Raw genomic sequence first — 22,721 nt, forward strand, 5'->3', positions numbered from 1 at the left:
TGTTCTTGTGTTCCAAGTTTCTTTTAATATTGCTGGCAATGCAAGCACAAGATGGAACTAGCACTTACTTCTTTAAAGCCTGGGCTTTGTATGTCTATGGCAGGCTACTAGTACCAAGAAGCAACTGCCGAGCTTGGCCTAAAAGATACTGTTATCCTGAATTAACAAAATAAAACTAGCATCTGACATAACAGATCAACATCAAACAACAGCTAATCTGTAAGGCATATTTTAGCCATAACAGCACACCAGTAGTTGCATAAAGAACTCATAAGCTATGCAGAAGATGTTACAAAAATGTTTGAAGGTTATGTATGACAGGTTACTGGTGAACATGAAATACCACTTTTCTAAAGTTTGCAAAACTCCAAAGTGTTTTCTAGATGTCAGTTTATATTTTGGTGACATTCAGCTCACTGATGCAAATCTCCCAATATAGTTTCTGCTTATAGTATATCCCCATTAACTACTGTATGTTTAATAGCTATTCCAGCAGAAACGTTTTTTTCAACCATGATTGACATTTGTCAATAAATAAGGTTTTTAATAGCTGTATCTGCCTTTACTAGATTAAGCATTCAAACCTTTTGAGTAACACAGTGGTTTACTGTTTAAACCGTCATTTTAATTTAATTTAAAAATTAGTCTTGATTCAGCATTTACTACAGTCAGTCATCTTTATATTTTGTAATGATTTCAAATTGTACATTCATTTTCACATATAGTTTTCAATTATTGTGGTTTGCAATGCATCAAAATACTATAAAGGATTACACTTTAAAAAAAAAAATACAAGATCCTCAAAATGTTAACATTTCTGGTTAAATGTTTAGAAAAATACTAGGATTTGTTATTTTTTTTAGTGTTTAAATGTTTAAACCTTTACAGCCTTAGTACAGTAAGACTGGTCAATAATGATCGAAGCAGAAACAACTATACAAATATACAGTATAAACACAAAAAAACCTTAAAATTAAGTGTTTTTTTAAAAAAGTGATTGCCGAGGGTTGTCATTTTTTTGTATATCCAATCACTAGTAATGTATGCCAATGAACAGAAAAGCGCTCAATCGAATTCCCACCGCATCGTTATGATAGTCAAAAAGTTCAGTAAACGATAAAATACATTACAGAAGATTGCAAAGCTTGTACAATAATAATAATAAAAACACCAGCAAATTTGTTGATCAGACTTTGTTGTGAAAAACATCACAGACTACCCTTATTGGGCTGCTTGTCCCCCAAAATGCCACAGTCAACCTTTAATGAACAAAATGTATTTTATGTTGTCGTTGTTTGAATAATTATTCCCTGTCAAAGTTCTCTCTTGTTAAGATTTATTACAAATACACGCTTTGTGAAACCTGGTCCGAAAGATTGCACAGAATTCATGTAGTGATTGTTACAAAATATCCTTGTGAATGAACAATGATTACAGAATCTGACCAATAATGACACTTTTAGATAAAGAATATATTGATATGCATGACACACAGCATCTAAATACCCTTGTAATCAGATTCGTATTTGTCCATCTGTAGTGAAAAAAATTAAGCTGAGAAATGTTTTTTGATTAAAAAACTTTATGTCCAAGGTATACCTGCAATACAATCATATAAGCACGAGATTTAAACAGACTTTGGACAAGGCCTCAGTACAGCTCAGTACATATGTTTGTATTAGAAAGCACGGATATCCATGGAGTCAATTCGAAAGAGATGAAAAGACTGACAAAACTTTACAATGTTTGGCATTTATACCTTTGTAAGCAATTGTTGACTCCACTCCCATTTATCTTACTTTTGTCCAATGATAGGGGTTTCCACTCTATCGTTGAATACCACGTTGTACCTAGCAGGGCGCATCCATCTTGTCTTTCAGTTCCCCTCCCCCATCTCACACTATCACTGCTAACCTCCTGCCTTTTGACGTTTAGCTCAGACACCTACCTGTGACTGAGTCGAGTTAGGCTATGCAAAACTGCACGTAGCTGGTTTTGCCAATGGGAAATGAAAGAACTAAAAACTTACACAATACTGTATAAAAACTTAATATAAAAGCATATTAAAACAACTGAATTAGTAAAACTTATAATTATTATCATCATTAATACCTCCTTCAGAAAGCCATCACTCGTCCACCCTTTTTGTACAGAACTGTAAAACTACAATCAAGTACAACCAAATTATTATGTATCTTTTTAGTTATTCCTGTGGTTAATAAAGCTATTGAGCAAAGTTATGCTTTGTAATGAGTCAGAAACTGTTGTATCCAAGAATTAATGAGGTCGCTATGGCATTCTTAATAACATATTGCTCGCAGGATTTTGTTCCCCTGTTGCAGCCTCTCACCATTGGTCACCCTTGAAAATCAGGATCAGGATTCTCAGTTGCTATGCAATCTGAGCTCCATTAATCCTTTCCTTTTTTTGCAATCGGATTTCCGCTGACCCTTTATTGGCAGTGAGCCTCTCTGGATCTCTCGCTTGTTCTTAGCTTGGGGGGGGGGGGGGGGGGGGGTGAAGCAGGTTTAAGTGACGTAGCTTGTCATGTAACTTGTCATACAAGATGGCGGAATATTGACAGCTTTAGTTCCACAGGTAAAAATACATTAGTCTTGAATTGCTCTCAGTGTCCCGAATTAAAAAATACCAGATAATGTTCACATTGGAATAGTTTTTTTAGGTGTTTACTAATCAAAGGTAAATCAAAGGTATCAATTTACCTTTTTATTATCAATCAACTACTGGCAGCCTATATTTTATTACTGCGCTAAAACAGAAGTGACCGGTGCGTCGATCTCCAATAGGTCACAAATCAAAAAGCCCCTAGATCCACACACTGAGAAAAAACGCCAAAGGCAAATAAAAATCAACTGTTTGGATTTTATTGACAACAGGCTAAAGTATAGTAGACAAACTACGCAAAAAGTCAAGCACTGTCTGAAATGTTTCCACGGTGTAAATGGTCAATAGATAAATTAACAGGCTAAGGGCTTCTTTTGGTTGTCTCCACCATCTAATCAGCATACGATGCCATGTATAATATGAGGGTCGCTATGTTGGGCTAAGTTAATACAAAAATGTGTACAGTGCAGTATTAATTAAATTTGCATACATAGAAATCACTGGTATCTAGTTGTGGTCAGTAATTTAGTCTTAGCAGTGTGCGACACCCAGTCGGGAAAAACTGTGACGTCAAACCAAAACTGAGCACAACTGACTGCAGAATCTGTGCAAACTCAGATGAGATGAGTCGGGACGGCTTGAGTCGGGCTGTTTGCAGCAGGCTTTAATGGTGACAATCTGGTGCGCTGGGCACTAGTTTTGGAGAGCTCTATTGAGGCCCCAGGGGTGAGGACTAAAACTGAAATAATATAGCCTACAAAGAGAATCTAAACAACAAGAAGAATACATTAGTGAAGATCATTCTGATACGATATATTGTATTTATTCCAGTTACTTTTTAAAGTAAAAAAGTAGGTATCTGAACCATTTGAAAAACATTTGCTTTGCTGTGAAAAAAATCAGTCAGAGGACTTTTAAAAGAGAAGCAAAATGTAAAAATAAGTTTCACAGTTTAAAAAAAAAAAAAAGGGGCCAAATCAAATTGAATGAAACTAGACATTTGCTCAGTGCTTTATACAGGAGAGGCTGTAAGGCTGGTATAACGGAGTAAATCTGTGAAGATTCTTGAATTTATTTGAGCAGGATGATGCCGTGGGGAGGAGAAAATCAATATCTCTGCTATTCCCCCACCCCCCAACTCCAATCAGCAAGCCAGGAATGTGTTTCTGACTTTATTCTTGAATGACCTTATAATGCACACTCAACAAAACAGGAATATCAACAAACTATCAAGTAAATTACTGGTACCTCGCCAGCTATTGCAGACTCCTTGGCTCGCTTGTGAAGGGTCACCCAGGTATCTTCATACCTAAACAAGGAGAGAGGCAATCACAATGAAACAAACAGTACTGCACAATTGATAGAGCTTACTTATTAATGCTGAATATACAATAAAAATGTGTAATACTATTGAAGACCATGTTTGCCAAGGGATTTTGAATAGCAATTTACAGTATTATTGGCTTGAATTTCTGTGTTTATTTTAAGGGACCCAAAAATGCTGTATTGTTTTGAGCTCTGATAAATGAAGTATGTTAAATGTGCAATGGCTTCAGAGGCTTTGCCACACCTAGAAATAAACGTAGACTTGAGCTTGAATGGAAAGCTTTTGTTCCGGACTTCTGCTCACTTTTTCGGTTTTTATTCAACCTTTTGTTCTGGCAGGTTATGAATATGAATCCATTACAATTTATCTTAAACAATACTGAAGTACAACAAATAAACAGCATAAAATCAAACTAAAACAGGGATATTTTTTTCATTTTCTTTTTGTAATTCCACATTGTAAAATCTTGTCTAAAGGAAGGCTGTCAGTACAATCTTGTACAACCAAGTATGATGGACATGCAATTTTGTAGAAGGCTAACTAATGTTGGCCCTGTTCATAACTCAGTTTGCCCTTTAGATATAGTAGTCCTATAACAGTTATTTTTTCAGAAAACTCTAAAAGGAGGAAAAGTGTAGTGCACACTAGTAGCTCAAATACTAAATACAAAATTATTTTGTTAATTGTAGTATCTAGAAGAAAACACGAACAGTAACAGAAAGTGTGCCTCTGCAGCTAGCAATTATTATTATTATTATTATTATTTATTTCTTAGCAGACGCCCTTATCCAGGGCGACTTACAATCATAAGCAAAAACATTTCAAGCGTTACAATACAATCTGACTTATTGTACACAGATATATTTCGGTTCAGTGTGATCCATCCTTTTCTCGGAAAAACAACAGAACTGAGCTGAGACCTGAAGCTCTTTTTCATGAAACACAGACAATCTTGTGTGACAATAATAATAATAATAATAATAATAATAATAATAATAATTTGTGTTATCCATGGAGGACATCTTCAAAATATCATTTAGTTCCCCCCCCCCCCCAAAAGAACTAATGTTTAGACCAGGTTGACTAGCCAAGTTTCAAGTACACTGCTACAGAAAAAAGTTATTGACAAGCATTAAATTAATAATTTCTAAAAAGGGCATATTGTCAACTATGAATTGACATGTAGGCTATTTTGGGTTTGCCCTTATTGACACTGATCAGTTCAAATAATGCAGTCAAAACACATCTATTAGTACAAGTTAATACTTGCCCGAGAGGCCGATCTAAAAGCTACAGCTTGCCTGAAAGTCAGATTCGCTGCTTGCAACCTGCCTGAGATTTGATGTGCATGTTGCTACCTGCCTGAGCAAAATATCTACATGTCTTGGCCTGCTTCACATCAGACTCTGAATGTTTCTACCTGTCTGAGACAGCTCTACAAGTTCTTGCCTGCTTGGGCATGATGCCTGAGTGTTGCTTTCTGCCTGAGAGGCCGACCTGCATGTCCCTGCATGCTCGTGAAACAGATCGACATGTTCCTGCCTGTTTGGAAACTGAGTCTGAATGTCATCAGAGGAAAGCTGTCCTTCTGAGCTGCAATCACATGTAGTCTGTTAGATAGTTATTTAATTTGAATTATATTCTTTTGAGAAGTTTAAATGCCACAATGTGTTATTTTTGCTTATTCGTTGTTTGATTGTGCAAGCTTTTTCAATGTTGTTTAATTTCAGTAAAAGAAAAGGGCTGAATAATTACCGGATTATGGCAAAACAAATTATTATCATTTAGAAATCTCTCTAAATATTTAAATATATCTCTAAATCATTTCTAAATCTCTTTAAATATTTTTAAATATTTAAAAATATATTCAAATATTTAAAAAAGTTATCTCCAAATTCATTTTAAGATATCTAAAATATATTTAAAGATCTTTAAATCATTTAAATACTTGCCCGAGAGGCCGATCTAAAAGCTACAGCTACAGCTTGCCTGAAATCATTTAAAGATATCTGAAATTCAATTTAAGATATCTTAAAATGCTTCCTGTTCATTTAGAGATCTCTAACAAAGATATTCTATTTAACAAGATATTCGACTTCACTGATTTTGAATGGAGCTCAGCAGAATTTCTACTATGGAGAGTCAATGGAGGAGTAAATTGATCGTTAATTGTCAGTTTTCTAATCATTTAAATGACATCTGGCACGCAACAGAATGCAGATAATCCTCCAAATTAGAAAACCATTTTAGTAAATAATGCTAATTTTAATAATTAATTTTTCTTCACAAATTTTACATAAATTATTTTATAGATTTTTATTTGCTATTATGTCCTTTCTGTAAAAAACATGAAGTACAGATTTTTTTTCCCCTTGACATATTAAAGACTCTTTGTTAATCTGTTCTTTTTATAAATAAGGATTCAAATCTCAGATCCTCTGCTATGGACATCAAAAGCATTCATATCTCTGTGTAACTGAACTTGAAGTCTAGCTAGAAACCCTGAGAGTTTTAAAATAGAACCAGCTTCCAAAGTGGCAAAGCAATTTTACAGCACTGTACTGTTTAACACTGATAAGGGATTATCTGGGGAGTTTACACAATCTATGACAGAAAAACCTCTTGATTATAATCATTCTGTCAAAAAGAGCGATGCTAGGGACCTAGTTAGGTCACACAATCCGTTTACTGGAAATGTTTTTAATGTCTAGAAATGCGAATGAGAAAAAAAAAATGACAACACATCACATCTACACATCTACTAACATTTTTTATGGTCATAATTTTGCATCCATTCCTTCAAAACCATATTCTGTACAGTCAAAAGTTAAAGGATTGATTTTAAGATTGCACTGCTTATTTATAAAGCCTTGCAAAGTCTGGGCATGGATACTCGAAAGACGATGTACCAAACTAAACACTAGAACCTTTTTCTGGTGAGCACAAAACTAGGACGACAAATAAGGTTATTGTTTTATTCAGTATACTGCACATTTACAAAGCTGTAACTCATTGTCAACAATCTCCCTCCCGACCTGGGAGGGCACTGTATAACAGGAACAGTGTGCCCCATACTGGATGGTTTAGCAGTTCGTTCCAGGGTTAGTCGGAAGCCAGCCATCCAGGAAGGGGGCGGAGTCACAACACCAGAAGTCATCACCCTAATGTGGTACGCAATCTGTCAGTCATGGATCGGAGTATACGTGATTGAACTAGCTATCGCAGGGGGCGTGACAGGGTATTTCAGGGGATGTGACGAAGCAATTTGTTATGGTTATCACAAGGACCGAGAAAGGAAACTGAGTGTTAAAACGTATTGTGAGTGTTAAGTGTTTTGTTTGTTTGTTATTCTAACTGTCACTGTTTGTCATTGTTAGAAGGCTAACACGAAACAGGAGCTGTTGCTACGAGCCAGCACCAAACCCGGATTACACTGCACCCCTGTACCACCATTGTTGTCTTTCACTTCGCCTGCACAAGAGCACTCACTGTCTGGAGAAGTGACCGTGTCTGTGCTGTGTGTTATTGTTACTGTATTATTATTTTAGGACTGAACCCTGTGGTTTATTTACTGGTGATACACATTGCTGTGTAGCGCGAGTATTATTATTTAAACGGTGCCAAACCGTATTCAGAATAAAAGAACATTGTTTGAGCACTTGCATCACCACTACCCCTGCACAATACTAACCACTTGGCCACACACATTAAATTGCTAAAAGCTCTCTGGCGCACCCTGCTGGTATTGGTTTTACACTTCAAGCTGAACCGCATGATAACTGCATCATACTGTGCCATGCCTCGAGGTACTGCAGATTTACCGTGGTACCAGGGAAGTTTTCCACGGAACCCACTGTACTATAATGTCAGGATCCCCAACAATGGTCCCAGTTGTGTTAGAGAAGAATGTGACCACACCACATTCATTGTATTTATTTTTCGGAGTCATAGGAAATTCAAATCTGCTTATGTTCTAGACTTAAATCAAAATGTTTACACCAATAAAGATGTTCCTCATTAAGGCTAATATGGTGTTGCATGATATCTAGAATATAACCAAATCTCCATTGCAAGAGAGACATTATACAAAACAGCACCTGCAAACATTTTACTTGGACATACCTGTTAAGTAGCTCCACTCCTGCTGAAAACTTTGGCTGATGGTCCTCGCTCCTAAAAAAAAAAAAAAAAAAAAGACAATGTCATTTATAGACCAAGCATACAGTCCATAGTTTATATGGATTGTTTATTTGTATTTGTTTTAGATTGCCCCTGCAAGAATACATATTTCCATTTTGAAATTCAAGTTTTGTTTCCTCGCGACAATGCAAAAATATTTAAAACCTAAATAAGAGAATCAGAGTGAGGAAAAGCTTTGGACTAATTAGGCCCACAGTAAAAACTGCAACAGCTCAAACTGGTGTGCAATGGAATCCTTCCATACCTGGAATTTAAATCACCCAAGCCAACAAAACTACTGGAATAAATCCAGGAAAACTACTGCCTGACAGTCACGTTCACCTGACCTCTGCTGGTCTACTAAGGAAGCCACTACTGGTTAACAGCACGGCATCTGTTGTCTGGTTAGGCCCTGATACAGCTCCAAGCTCATTCCACTTGTTTTTGGATTGAAGTCCATTAATAGTGATGGCAAAGTAATACAGCACCTTTTTACTGGTAGAATCCCACAGCAATCTGAGACATGTGCGTTTGGGCATTATTAGACAATGCTTTTAGATGTGTAATACAGAAAGCAGTATTTATATAAATGTGTCTTGCATTGCATTTCATTTTTTCAGGAATGGGATGACTGGCCATGGGAACATGCAAGGTTGTTCAGTGTTCTTTCTTAATGCCATCTTATGCATTTGCCCCCCTTTTTGCCCCACCGACATGCAGAATAATGGGACTTGCCATTGTATGGGATGCATGCCAAAAAGTCATGTGATTAAACTCATGACTCAAATAGAACTTCATTGACGAAGAGACTTCAAATCTTTCTTTAGCAATTGATGAAAATTGAACCAGAAGGGCAACCAAAGGATGTTATGGCAGTCAGTAGCATAGTACTGTTTTGTTTTATTGAATATTAACACTGCAAAATGTTCAGACAGCATTGCGTTACTTTCAGTGAATTAACCTCTGCCCTTGAACTTACCTGCAAAGATCATCCTACTTGCACAAGTTACATATACCACCCAAAAATGTGATAAAACAGGACAACAAATCACTTGAGAAAAGCCTGAAATTAGGCTTCTACCAGTGAAGACTTACTCTGGAATTTCAGTATGCAATTGTAATTATGAACACAAAGAACAGATATACTGAGCCATACCTCTGCTTCTTCTTGATCTTTGCTTCTTTTGACTTGTCACTCAGCGTCTTGATCCTAAAAAATGTGCAGCATAAATTGTTAATGATAAATTAAAATGCTTTCTGATACTTTACCTCTTGAATTAGGTCATTTGACAATTACAAGCCCACAACTTTTATGTTATAGGCATATTGTGAAATAAAGCATTTCGCGAAATGCCTCAATATTTCAGGCATTTTGCGAAATGACTGCCGTTACAGGCATTCTATTACACTACTTGACTGATTAAAGGTTTTCAGTCATTTTGTGAAATGACTGTTTCACTTGGTTATTACACTAAATGCTTAAAAGTTTAATTGCATTTCATGAAATGACTGGTGTTAAGGGCATTCTATTACACTATTTGACCGATTAAAGGTAAATTAAGAGTGAGGAGAGTCATTTTTGTCTTAGCATTGATTACATATATGCATTTTTAAAATGTCAACTTTTCAGAATTTTTGCTGCATTTCTTGTTGTTTATAATAAAATATGATTATAATGAGAGATTATAATCAGGGGTTCACACATTAGGTTTTCACATGAGTACCAGCAAAAAAGGTTTGGTACTCGCCAAAATTAGGGATCATTATCCAAGTCACTGTCTAGCTCCATTTTCTTCTCCAACAGTTCACACATTTGTGATGTCAAGGATCGTGTGTAAATTTGGAGGTAGATTCTAGCGCCAGGGTCCCTCATATAGTGTGAGCGACATTACATTTTGGTGCCAGTAGACATGTTTAATTTATTGTTATTTTTAAGTAGGAATCTGGATTGCTGGTTATTACAATGTGTAAGAAATCATCACCCATTCTCTATTTATTTCAATAGTCTACCACCAAATTCCAGCCCTGAGGATTTAAAAGCAAAAAAAAACAAAACACTTCTTCACTTGTTGAACACGTTAGCGTGACGGCACAATGGTATTTATAGAAGGATATAACTGAGGGAATAAAAATGTTATTTTCAGTAAAATGCTTAAGTAAATGTATTTATTTAAGCTCACGTTTAAATGTAATGGCTCTCAAACTTCGACACCTCCTCTCACCTGCGCTTGGGAAGCGAGCATCCACAATGCCACTCCCCATAACTATCTCTGAATGGACAGCTAAATCGACATCCCTGATATCATTGGTTGTTTCAAGTCTCCATTAAAAGAAAATGATTGATGTTACTATGAACTAGCGTGATTCCACCTATCGCTCTCCATTTTTTTTTTGTTTTTATATAAAACCTTGAAGCAGTCAATGATAGCACAGCAGGAATTGGCTTTTTAGTGAACTGGAACCCTCCGGCCTTAAGTGAAGTATGGGGACTGGTATTTAGTTATGGTCAGCAATAATAAGCTCAGCTACCCAGAGATCGTCGACAGATCCCAGAGACCTTGAGACTCAATAGAAAATAGGGAGGTTAGGCTGGTATGGGTCACAGCCAGATATTATGCTTGACCTTGTAACTGTGAGCACCCTCTCTGCCTATATGACAAATGCTTTCCTGTTAAAAATGTACTGACGGTACACATTTTTCTGTTTAAAACACTAGTTATATCTCAGACTTAAATTCACTTGAACTGGTGAGACAACCTCTCTCGAAAGGTTTTTATTCCCGATAAAGCATTTTTGTGATTTACATTTTTTTATTTTATTTTAGGAAATAGAATTCATGGATGCATAGCGCAATTTTGTTTTATTAAATTTGGGATCGTGAAGATGTGGGAACAACTTTAACACCATACTGGATACAACTTTGAGTAAGTGTTCTCAATGCACTGTTCAATATTCGATTAGGAAATGTCTTGCTTTTCCCCTGTTTGTACACTACATTTAAGTTAGTTAGCCATGGTTGTTACAATGCTTTACAATACGTGTATGTTATTTCATTCTTTACTTCTGTGATACCAGTACAATGCTTGCCTGTGCTTTACTACACCTTGCTATTCTTTTACCATTGAATACTGTACCATACAGTATGCATTGTTTTCCAAGCTTGTCATTCAGATCCATAGGTTTCATTGTCATTATACAGAATGCGTTTGTAAATCAATAGAGCATGCAAATCATTAAAATGAATCTACATAAATACAAATAGAATATAAATGCAGACAAAACATATATTTTTAAATGAGGGTTAGTTTACTTACCAGAGAAACTTGTGATATGTATAGCTATTACCTAACTTGAATGTAAAAGGTAGGTATGTTCTCAAACAAGTTGAATCAATGACACCCCAGGTGCAGCACAGTAGGAGCTGTTATAACCTTAAAATCAGTGCATTAACTAACATTCGCGTGTGGCGTTAAACTTTGGTGATAGTTTGTATTCCTTGATGAATCTACTAAAAAAACAATAATGATCCATTGTGTAGCCCACCTATTGGCCAAAATACAGCTTTGTACAAATCACTGGTATACTGCAGATTGATCTGTTTGTTAATAATGTACTATGGGCACATGAAGCCTAATAACAACATAATATGGATACTTTACCTTTACATTCTAACTAGCAATTGTTATTTTACATTTGTAAACGTGTAAATCTAAGAGTTTTTTGCAATCACTCGTGTATTAAATTTATTTATTTATTTATTTTTTAATAGTTTCGCGTCATATAGCGAATGCAGAACCAGGTTCATACACTACTAAAAACTTTCGTTCTGACATCTGCAGTTGTTTAGAATTGTCGGCCCACATAACTGAACTTACTTTCACTTTAGTTTGCAGGCTACGCTGTATCACATTCCCTATACGCCGCTATAATTAGAAACTGAAGTAAACCACTTTCGGCAACAATCACATGACAGTCAGTCCTGTGCAATTTAAGAGAATGTACACATGCGAAAAACAGTTTCATCATTGAGTCTCTGTAAAACTTCTTAAAAGTCCAATTTCAAAGGCAATTGACAACAAATAGAATAGGCTTTATATAGTGTTGGCTTTCACTTTGGATCAAAAATAATTTCCTGAAAATACAATTTCCAAATTTATTACACAAAATTAAATTGTTTAGTCAAGTACTGTGCTTTCAGAATTCAGTAAGCTTATCTCGCATTATTTTCCGTAAATGGAACCGATATACATTGGGTCATCGTTCGATTTAATAAGTCAGATTGGAGCAAATTTACAATGGGACTACTGTCAAGAAATGAAATTTAAAATAAGACGATATTGTTGCAAAACAGTATCTACATTTTCGTTTTTAATATTATTACACCATTATTCATGATTGCTTTGTCGCGGGATAGTGTTGGTAAACACAATCCTCTCTGTGGCTGTGATAATATACAGTTAAAAGGCTGGTAAATGTAATACTAACCCTGTTGTGAAATCCTGCTGCACAGTCAGAAGCTTCTCTCTGAAATTCTCAAACATGTTTCGTGTCTTTTCTGTCTGTCAGGTCTAATTTTCATGTCAGTTATATGATATATCACTGTGTTGATGCAGCTCCAGAATGTCCCACTAAGTTCTGATTACAAATCCATGGTCATCGACTCTGACCAAACCATAGAAGTACAAACACTATCCTCCAACTAGTAAATATTGCTGACCTTCCACGGTTTACTTCCTGGTTTTAAAAACGTGCCCACATGCACGCTGCAAAAGCGTTATGTCGTCACACTGTTCTGACACGCAAGCATACAACTTTGGATTTAAAGGGAGCTCATTTGTTTAGTGTTTTTTTTTTTTTTTTTTTTGTCATTGTTTGTGTATTTTATTATTTTTAGGTAATACATAAAAAACATGATAGATTTAAATTAAGTTACCTATTATAAAGTGATGACAGTATGGAAAGGTATTTTTCATTGGAACTTTAGCTTTCATGCCCATTCCTGTGCTGCAATGGAGAACTGTGTTAAGGAATTTGCCACAATGAGAATCTATTACTAGAGACTACAGTACTTTGTTTGCCTCTTATAATGTAAAGTTTCAGTATGAATTTTTATAAATCTATATATCAATGATTTGTAGAAATGCATGGCGTTGGACAGTCCCAGGTTTAGCGATGGCACACACTGAATCTTAAAAGATTTGTTTCAAATTAATTGCATTCCTTATTTTGTAGTTAGAATATTATTCTATGGTGATTATAATTAGAGTTTCAATTTACATTACGTATAGAGCAGTTAAAACAACACCTTTACGGAGCAAAACAGCATGTATTTTTACTTCCAGCACGAATAACTTTTATTTACAGGATTAAAGAAATCTTGGTCAGCAAAGCACATTTGACACTGCCAATGAAATCCATAGTATGTGTTTTCTCTGCGGGTGCCATGGATACATCTCGTTCCTTTTTAGTCTTGTCCTATTCATCAGGGAGCTTGGCGATCATCAGAAAAAGAAGAGCTCCTTTATCACTATGAAGAAAATGGCATAGGTTTTGTCACCCACTCTATTTTTATATAGCCTTTTGTAACCTTGTACCTTATTCACAAGCCTACTACATCTTTCAACAAACTACTACCAAGGAACTTGCGAGAAAGTGGCTATGTTATGTTTAATTATTTTTTAAAAGCCTTTGTTGTTAATTCACCACATTGATAACAGATATATATATATATATATATATATATATATATATATATATATATATATATATATATAAATTACAGGTGTCAGACAGTACTATGAAAAAATAAGTCACCACAACATATACACTACTCCAAACAAGTAAGAGATATAACAAAAAAAAAAGAGTAAATACCTTTATTGTGTTGGTTGAAGCACTGTAGAATAAATTCTCATAACACATAACAAGTGTTCTTCTAGATCCCCCCTCCCCCCGACATTCCCTTCCTCGCAGAGCAAAAGCGGTTTCAGTGGATCACACACCAGTGTTACCCCCTGTACTGTGTTTACTCAATGTGTAATGCATTCTTATGCATAGTACACTAAAACCTTTCCCACCACATGAAATTAAAATTGGTTCCTAAAATAACCCCTTCATTTCTCAAAGTGTCCCAGTGCCCCAAAACTCTGAAACTGGCCCAAACCCAAAGGAGGCAGGCAGTGCTGCTTCTCTACCCAGCTAGGAATGCACTGCAGTGTGAACTGCTCCCATGTTCCTGCAGTATGTGGTACTGCATACTGTATGCATAATGCAATGGCATTCGTTGTCATGTAAACCCTGACTCAGAATACTCTCATATAAACCACAGGCCTTACACTATTCAATGTTAAAATGTGAAACTGACCAGAATAAAACCAGGAAACCTAAAAAATATGTTGACAATGATGTTCTTACACTTACAGAGTTGAAAAACGTTTTAAAAGCACACTTGGGTGAGAGAAACAGCACAGAGCTTTTTCAGGAATTAATGAGTTCCAAACAAAATGATCAAGAATCCCCACAACAATTTATTTACCGAATGATGGGGCTTAAACAAAATATGTTTTTTGCAGCATGCTAGTTAAATACAGAAATTTAATATGATTAAGCCACAGTGCAGGGAGTATTTATCCATACTGTCTACCAAGACCTCAATGTTAAGCATGGCAGCAACGGTGAGATCTGAAACTATACCTATCTGACTCACACTCTTGCGACACAAGCTGTGCCAACACTGCTTAAGGCAGGGGAATGCAAATTGCGCAAACTGTTTTAAAAGTGCCAGTTAGGGGGCTCCCGAGTGGCGCATCCAGTAAAAGCACTCGCTAGAGTGCAGGATGCGCTCTATAGCCTGGACGTCGCGAGTTCGAGTCCAGGCTATTCCACAGCCGACCGTGGACGGGGGCTTCCAGGGGGCGGCGCTCAATTGGCCGAGCATCGCCCTGGGGGAGGGAGGGTTAGGTCGGCCAGGGTGTCCTCGGCTCACCACTCACCAGCGACCCCTGTAGTCTGGCCGGGGGCCTGCGGGCTTGCCTGTAAGCTGCCCAGAGCTGCGTTGTCCTCTGTAGCTCTGAGGCGGCTGCATGGTAAGTTCGCAGTGTGTAAAGAAGCGGGAGGCTGACGGCACACGCTTCGGAGAACAGCGTGTGTTCATCTTCGCCCCTCCCGAGTCAGTGCAGGGGTGGTAGCGGTGAGCTGAGCATAATAAAAAATAATTGGGCATTTCAAATTGGGGAGAAAATAATAAAAACTAATTGGCAACAACTAAATTTTAAAAGAAGAAAAAAAAAGTGCCAGTGAGGGTCATGGGGTGTCTTATGAAGTTTTCTGATCCGGGAAACATCAACCGATCACTGACGAGGGACTACCAGTGATCGGGGAAGAAGACAGGTCCCAGTTGTGTGTGGTATGCAAATTAAGGCTACAGGTTCTGCTCTGCTCACAGTCCAAAACACTTAAATATTGTTCACACTAGTGTCAGTATAAGGCTGAGGGTGTAAAAATGTAAGCTGCTCTGAAACAAAATGTAATTTCACCAGAAAGAGAATGCATAGTGCAGTCCATTGAGAACAGTCACATCTCTAGACAGAGTATTGCACAACTAGTTGGTGGAATAGGCTTGCTAGAGTGATACATGAATGGCATTGCTGTAACGGTACTACTAGATACAGGAGCTCAAGTCAGTATGTTAGATAGAAAATGGAGAAAACAATACATATTCAAGCATACTGTACGTCTTCTTGATGAGCTAATGGGAGTGTACGGTAAATTAGATGTGATAGTAGTGAATGGCATGTCTTTGCCATTTGATCGATGGGTGGATGTGCAAGTTGATATACATGTACCCTTCTTAATTAGCCAAATCGCTTTAGAGAGACTTATTTGGGGATCCAATGTCATTGAGGAGGTAATTAGAGCAAATAGTAGTGGGGTTGAGGATGATGTTAAAGGTCTGGCACATCTGCTGAGCAAAGTAATGGGAATTGAAAAAACAAAGCCAATGGACTTGTAAGTTGGTTTCCATAGATAACCGAGAAGAGGAGTACAGTTGCCCTGTAAACACTGGAAGAAAGTGCATTAGAATACCCAAGGGGCAGGTAATTAATGTAAAAGGTAGAGCTGACTTCAAACACCACAGTATTGGGGATGTAGCAGTATTTGAGGCACTGGAAGACAGTACAGCCTTGGAAGACCTTGATGTTAGTGAAGGGGTCATAAGCAGCACTGAAAGCTCACCCTCTATAATTACAGTATCTGTTTACAATTGCACTGTTCATGACATATTCATACCAAAAATAGCTGTTTTAGGAAATATTCAGTTTATTCAGCCACTGAAAACAGAGCTGTGATGGAGGATGCCACCACAACACCTGACATCCCGGTAAAGGCAGTAGCCAGCATGTTGATGGGAAATAAGGCATACCCACAGACGGATTCTCCACAAGAGGCAAGTCAAGCAACTGAAGGGGATCTGTGGCAGGAACATGTTGTCAGAAAAATGCTTTATGAGGAGTTGGGCACTTTTGCCCGAGATGAAGGAGATATTGGTAACCTTCCTAGTCTACAGCTGAAGATTTGTTTGAAAGATGACACCCCAGTGCAGAAGACTTATACCTCTATACCTAAACCACTATACAGAGAAGCAGTATATACAAGATTTAATGGCCAAGGGTTGGGAAGTTTGATCCAGATCTTGTTACTCATCCCCAGTAGTGTGCGTGCAAAAGAGAGATGGTAGCCTTCGTGTGTGCATTGACTACTGGGAACTTAACCTGAAAACCATATCTGACAGACACCTATTGCCCAGGAAACAAGATCTGACAGACAAGCTAGATAATAACTCATGGTTCTCTATTCTGGACCAGGGAAAAAAATACCATCAGGGTTTCATGGTAGAAGATTCAAGACATCTAACAGCATTCATCATGCTCTGGGGATTGTACAAATGGGTCCATGTCCCATGTGCCCTTATGAATGCACCTGCTGCTTTCCAGCACAGCATGGAAGAGATTCTGGAAGCGCTACAAGATTAATGTTGTATATTTTATCTAGATGACATCTTATGCTATGCTAAGACATTTGAAGACCATGTGTCAACAGTACGGAGAGTGTTGCAGTGCCTGCGAAGAAATGGTGTTAAACTGAGACCAGCTAAGTGTGAGCTTTTCAGGCGGGAAGTCAGGTATGTAGGGTGCCTTGTTTCAGAAGCTGGTATTTGAATGGATCCAAAAGATGTTGAAGCAGTTACCAGTTTGAGAGAGAAAAAGCCCACAGCACAAGAGTGAGACAGGTCAGTTATCTTCAAGGATGCCTGTGACATGGACAGAAGACCATCAAGCTGTTCTATACAAATTCATAGATGAACTGATCTGTCCTCCAGTCCTTGCCTACCCAGACTTTAGCTTGCTATTTGTCTTACACACTGATGTGTCAGAAAAAAGGGCATGGAGCAGTTCTTTACTAGAAGCAGAAGGGGAAACTAAGGGTCATTGGATATGGCTGTAGGATGTTGTCACCTTCATTCTGGAAAATTAGAATTCCTGGCTCTAAAATGGTCTGTATGTGAAAAGTTTAGGGATTATTTGTTTTATGCCCCTAGCTTTACCATTTATACAGACAACAACCTGTTGACCTACATCATCAGCTCTGCAAGACTGAATGCAGCTGGACACCGCTGGGTTGGAGAAATTGCTGACTTCAGATGTGACATAAAATACAGACCAGGTAAAGCTAATACAGACGCAGACACTCTTTCAAAACTGCCATTGAATATTGAGTGCACAGAAGAACTAACACCAGACTTGGGTTCAGCAGGATGGCTGAGAAAGGAGATGTGCCATGGGTAGAATGTGACAGTGATAATTTAAATATTAGTGAATTATTACCAACAACAACACTGAGAGCACTGAGGAAGGCACAACAGAAAGATGTGACCATTGGGAAGGTAATCCAATTCAAAGAGAGAAATGAGACACCAACCACTAGGGAGAGAGAGCGCATGGACAAAACCAAGAAAAGACTGATGCAAAAATTGTCTAATCTTGAAATTGAGAAGGGGATCTTGTACAGAAAGAGCAATATTGGGGCAGCAGTGTGGAGTAGTGGTTAGGGCTCTGGACTCTTGACCAGAGGGTTGTGGGTTCAATCCCAGGTGGAGGACACTGCTGCTGTACCCTTGAGCAAGGTACTTTACCTAGATTGCTCCAGTAAAAACCCAACTGTATAAATGGGTAATTGTATGTAAAAATAATGTGATATCTTGTAACAAATGTAAGTCACCCTGGATAAGGGTGTCTGCTAAGAAATAAATAAATAAAATAAAAAATATGAGAAAACAGATCATTCTCCCAGAAGGGTTTAAGTTGGTGGTCCTCAAGAACCTTCATGGTGACATGGGACATGTAGGGACAGAGAGTCATGGATCTCGTAAGAAAAAGAGTCTATTGGTCTTTTATGAAGACGGACATAGAGAAATATGTAATTAATGTAACTATGTAAATATCCATGAGTGACAGGGATGGCTGAGGTGGTGACGTCAGGCCAGAAGCCGGAACACTGTATTTTATTTCCATTGTTTGTATAAAGTACCAATTCAAAATGTGCCAATAAAAATGTGTTTGGTGTGTAAATTCATTACCTCTTTGACATTGTGTTACCAAATAGCACTGTGCCAATCCCATTTCTCAGTTGACCATAAGTCACACACCTTAATGAAATATAATATGTCACGAAACTGAGTCCTATACATAGACTTCACTTTATTTAAAATATGTGGACAGATATACAAAGCTATTGCCCCAGTGTAATTTTTTTTGTGAAATAAAAACAACTCTTAAGCAGTATAGATAGAAGACCTCTATTCAACTAAAAGAGTGGCGCACACTGTACACTGGAACAAAAGCTTAGTACATCTAGTACAATAACTAAACAAATGAATGCAGTCAATTACTTTGTCTATAGACTCAGTACTTCACATGTACATGCAATTCATACAAAATAATTACGTTCAGACCCATCATTGAAATTAATCTGTCACCATTATTATTCATGAAATCATTCCTGATTATTATTTTCACTTTTCCCAAGAAGGCACTTTGCATTTACATGTGCCAAGGAAACTTGAGAAATCATAGCTTTTATTGAGGCCCTGCTGCACCTGGTAAATTTAAATAGATTTTATAAACCACTTGTAATATCTACATACGGACCATATTTGACAGATTGAAGTGTACCATAAGTGAATTGAGTTCTATCCTTATTGACATTGGTCTATGTCTCAAAAACTCAATCACAAGAACTAGCAATGAACCCCCAAAATACAAAAGGGCCATTTGTTTTATTCGTTCACTGGATTAGGCATAACAGTTTTTGTAATGTTTTCACAGCAAATGGAACTTGTCATTGTCATACTCTGTAAAGCAATGAGATGTCCACCATATCAAATCAATTAATTGTTGGGTTAAAAATCATTCAGTCATGACAACTCTTATGATTTAAAACAACTTATTATTATTATTATTAGAGATTAAAAAAAGTTGATTTAAGCATGGCTCATAACATTATCATAACACTGACTTACCAGTACATAGCTTTGGTACTGACTCGAACTTTTGATTGACTTTTCTCAGCCGACGGCAAGATAAGCAGCTTGTCTTCTATAGGACCAGCGATTTACCCAGATTTGTGTTGCAGGTATATATCTATATATAATATTAATAATAATCTTTATTTTTATATAGCGCCTTTCATAGTGGACCACCATCACAAAGCGCTTTACAAGATACAAGACTAGTGTGTGTGAACAATGCATCAGCTGCAGAGTCACTTACAACAACGTCACACCCGAAAGACAGAGCACAAGGAGGTTAAGTGACTTGCTCAGGGTCACAAAATGAGTCAGTGGCTGAGCTGGGATTTGAACCAGGGACCTATATATATACTGTATATATATATATATATATATATATATATATATATATATATATATATATATATATAGGGAGGGGGGGTACTGTTTAATATAGAGGGAGGGAGGGGGGTACTGTTTAATATAGAGGGAGGGAGGGAGTTATTCAAAATAGAGGGATACTGTTTAGTATTAAAATATTTGTTTTCTCTGAATATATTTTAGTTGTTTATGCCGTGTATGTGCTTTGGCAACACAATTCTTTTTATTGTCATGTCAATAAAGCCAATTTGAATTTGAATTTGAATTTGAGAGAGAGAGAGAGAGAGAGAGAGAGAGAGAGAGAGAGAGAGATTAAAAAGGAAAAAACAAACACAATAGTGTGCTAATGAGAAAGATTTGCTCTATTTGCATGTGATTAGCTAATTAATTCCACATCCTTATTTTAAGCGCTGATCATTTCCACAAAAATAATGCATTCTGCATAATATATTCATGTTTATGGAACATATTTGTTCCCCTGCAAATGCTCTAAAATTGCCAACAAATTCATCTTAACAAAAAATAGCTAAAACCCATTTGGTCTCATGTGCATTCTGCTAACCGAACACATATACAAGGGTCTCGTTACACCACTGCAGGCATTCAGTTTTACCCGTCTGAACTAATCAGTGTCAATTACTCTGCATACTCTTCTTTTCCCATTATAAATGTCCTCACATCCTGTATGTATAAACAAACAAATCCCCAGAGTTAAACTCAAACCGTTTGTAGCAAAGAAAAGCTATTAAGTGTTTTCCTCTTTTATATTGGTTGTAATCAGTAATAAATGAGGGCCTCAGACTGTACATACTGCTTGATGTTTACAGTTGTTGTACAAGACCACCGTGTGCCTATTCAGCCATACTAATTAAAACGGGTACTACCACAAGCATATACAAGCTCAATTCCTTTTCAAATCCCCTATTCTTCACAGCAAACAATTTCTGTTTTGTTAGTTAAAGGGGTAATACAGTAACGAAAGCCTTAAACATGTGTTACTGTGCTACGTCACAAATACAGTGTGAGAGTGATAGAGGAATGTAACAGGGCGAGGTGCCCTGTACATTGTTTTGTTTGTTTACTTTTAGAGCAGGGTCTCCCCCTCCGACCTGTGCAGTGTATTTTGTATTTGTTTTGTTTATTGTATTGTATTTATATGACGACGTAGCCGTTTGTTTATTTTGTTATTATTTAGTAGCGTGGATGGGTAGCCCCATCCACAACACAATTAGTAAACTCGTGCAGAAGGTGGCCATCTCCCAAATTAATTAGGTGATTTAATTTGTTGCTAATCGGGAGATGGTCACCTGTTATAAAAAGCCTGCAGCTCTCCAGCTCGGGGTGGGTGTTTGAGGAGCAGAGAGAGCGAGAGAGGAGAGAGGAGAGAAACATAAAGAGTAAAAACACAAAGGATCAGTGACGGCTATTTGCCCAGCCTGACCTTTGTTTATGATTTTGTTATGTTCAAACCTTTTATTTTCGCTCGGTGAGCAAGTGTGTTTTTTTGTTTAAATATTTTATTTATGTTTGTTGTGCTGAATAAAAACGGCACAGCCTTTACCTGCAGTACTTCCCTGGTGTCAGTTTTCCTTCCTGCTTCTGCCTGACGTCAGAACACTCAGTCACCCTGTCACAAGGAAATATGGCAGAGAGCATGTGTGAATAATGGAAATACAACTTAGCTAAGACAACAACATTAAGAAGCCTGTTAGGAACCTTTATCTATGTTGTATCAGACCTACAGTATGCAGTGTGCATCCAGAGTACAAATCAAAGAAGTAAGAGTGCCGGTGAATAAGCATACAGACAAGGTGTCCTTTTCTTTATCCTGCTCCACAACATAAAGTTCAAGCAGCCCTTTACCAAAGGGGAAAGTTCTCCACACACCATGCTGTAGGTTCACTTCCTGTGCAACAGGCATCAGGACTAATAAACCTGCTACACGGGGATTAAATGCACAGAATTGTGGGTGGATAAATTAGATTTACCCATTTCAAAGTACAGAATAGTTTGTAAAACTAAACAAAAACATGATAAGTGACTTTAAAGAAAGTTGTTATGTTAATCAGGTAAGGAAATGTTTTCTTAAAGCTACTCCTTTAAATGGGAAGCTTCACAATGTATTAGTAAAATAGTTCACTGAATTATTTGTCAATATCCTGTATATTCAGTCCGTGTCAGCATCTATATGTCATCAATAATTTCTTTCTTTTTCACAGCTTATGTCCAACCAGATTTAACCTATTTTAACCCACCTGCATGCTGTTCCCATTTTTGGGTCTTTTTTCCCCCACTTCTTTCAAATAAATTACAGATTGTTTTAGTATACATACAATACTTCCAGTTCTACAGACCAATACTTTAAAGAAATAACCTGCATAGAACCTCTCATAAGGTATTTAGAGGGATTTACCCTTTGTGATAGTGTGATGCAGCCAACTCAGTTTAAAGCAGTGTAATATTAAGAAACAAAAAGGATATAACCTGTCACAAGGCTGTAAAGTCAACGGCTGAGCTTGACTCAAAAACCTTGAGGTGTCTTGTGACAGCGGTAGTTCAAAGAGGCGAAAGGTCCACAACTCATCAGTGGGGTAAAGATTTTGAACAAAGAATTCTGACTGACAGCCAGAACTCTAACTAATG

At 37.2% G+C, this 22,721-nt stretch overlaps 1 protein-coding gene across 1 annotated transcript in view; it reads right to left on the minus strand.

Moving 5' to 3' along the window:
- Window positions 1-12,900, minus strand: part of LOC117394467 (dysbindin-like) — a 96,422-nt gene extending 83,522 nt beyond the window's left edge. The window contains exons 1-4 of the mRNA XM_033992798.3: window positions 12,617-12,900; window positions 9,288-9,341; window positions 8,075-8,125; window positions 3,874-3,934 (exon numbers count right to left, since the gene is read on the minus strand). Coding sequence (XP_033848689.1) covers window positions 3,874-3,934; window positions 8,075-8,125; window positions 9,288-9,341; window positions 12,617-12,672 — 222 coding nt within the window. The 5' untranslated portion in view covers window positions 12,673-12,900. The remainder of the gene's footprint in view (window positions 1-3,873; window positions 3,935-8,074; window positions 8,126-9,287; window positions 9,342-12,616) is intronic.
- Between the last annotated feature and the right edge of the window lie 9,821 nt (window positions 12,901-22,721).

The sequence above is a fragment of the Acipenser ruthenus genome, chromosome 3 (assembly GCF_902713425.1).
Source record: "Acipenser ruthenus chromosome 3, fAciRut3.2 maternal haplotype, whole genome shotgun sequence".
Classification (NCBI taxonomy): domain Eukaryota; kingdom Metazoa; phylum Chordata; class Actinopteri; order Acipenseriformes; family Acipenseridae; genus Acipenser; species Acipenser ruthenus.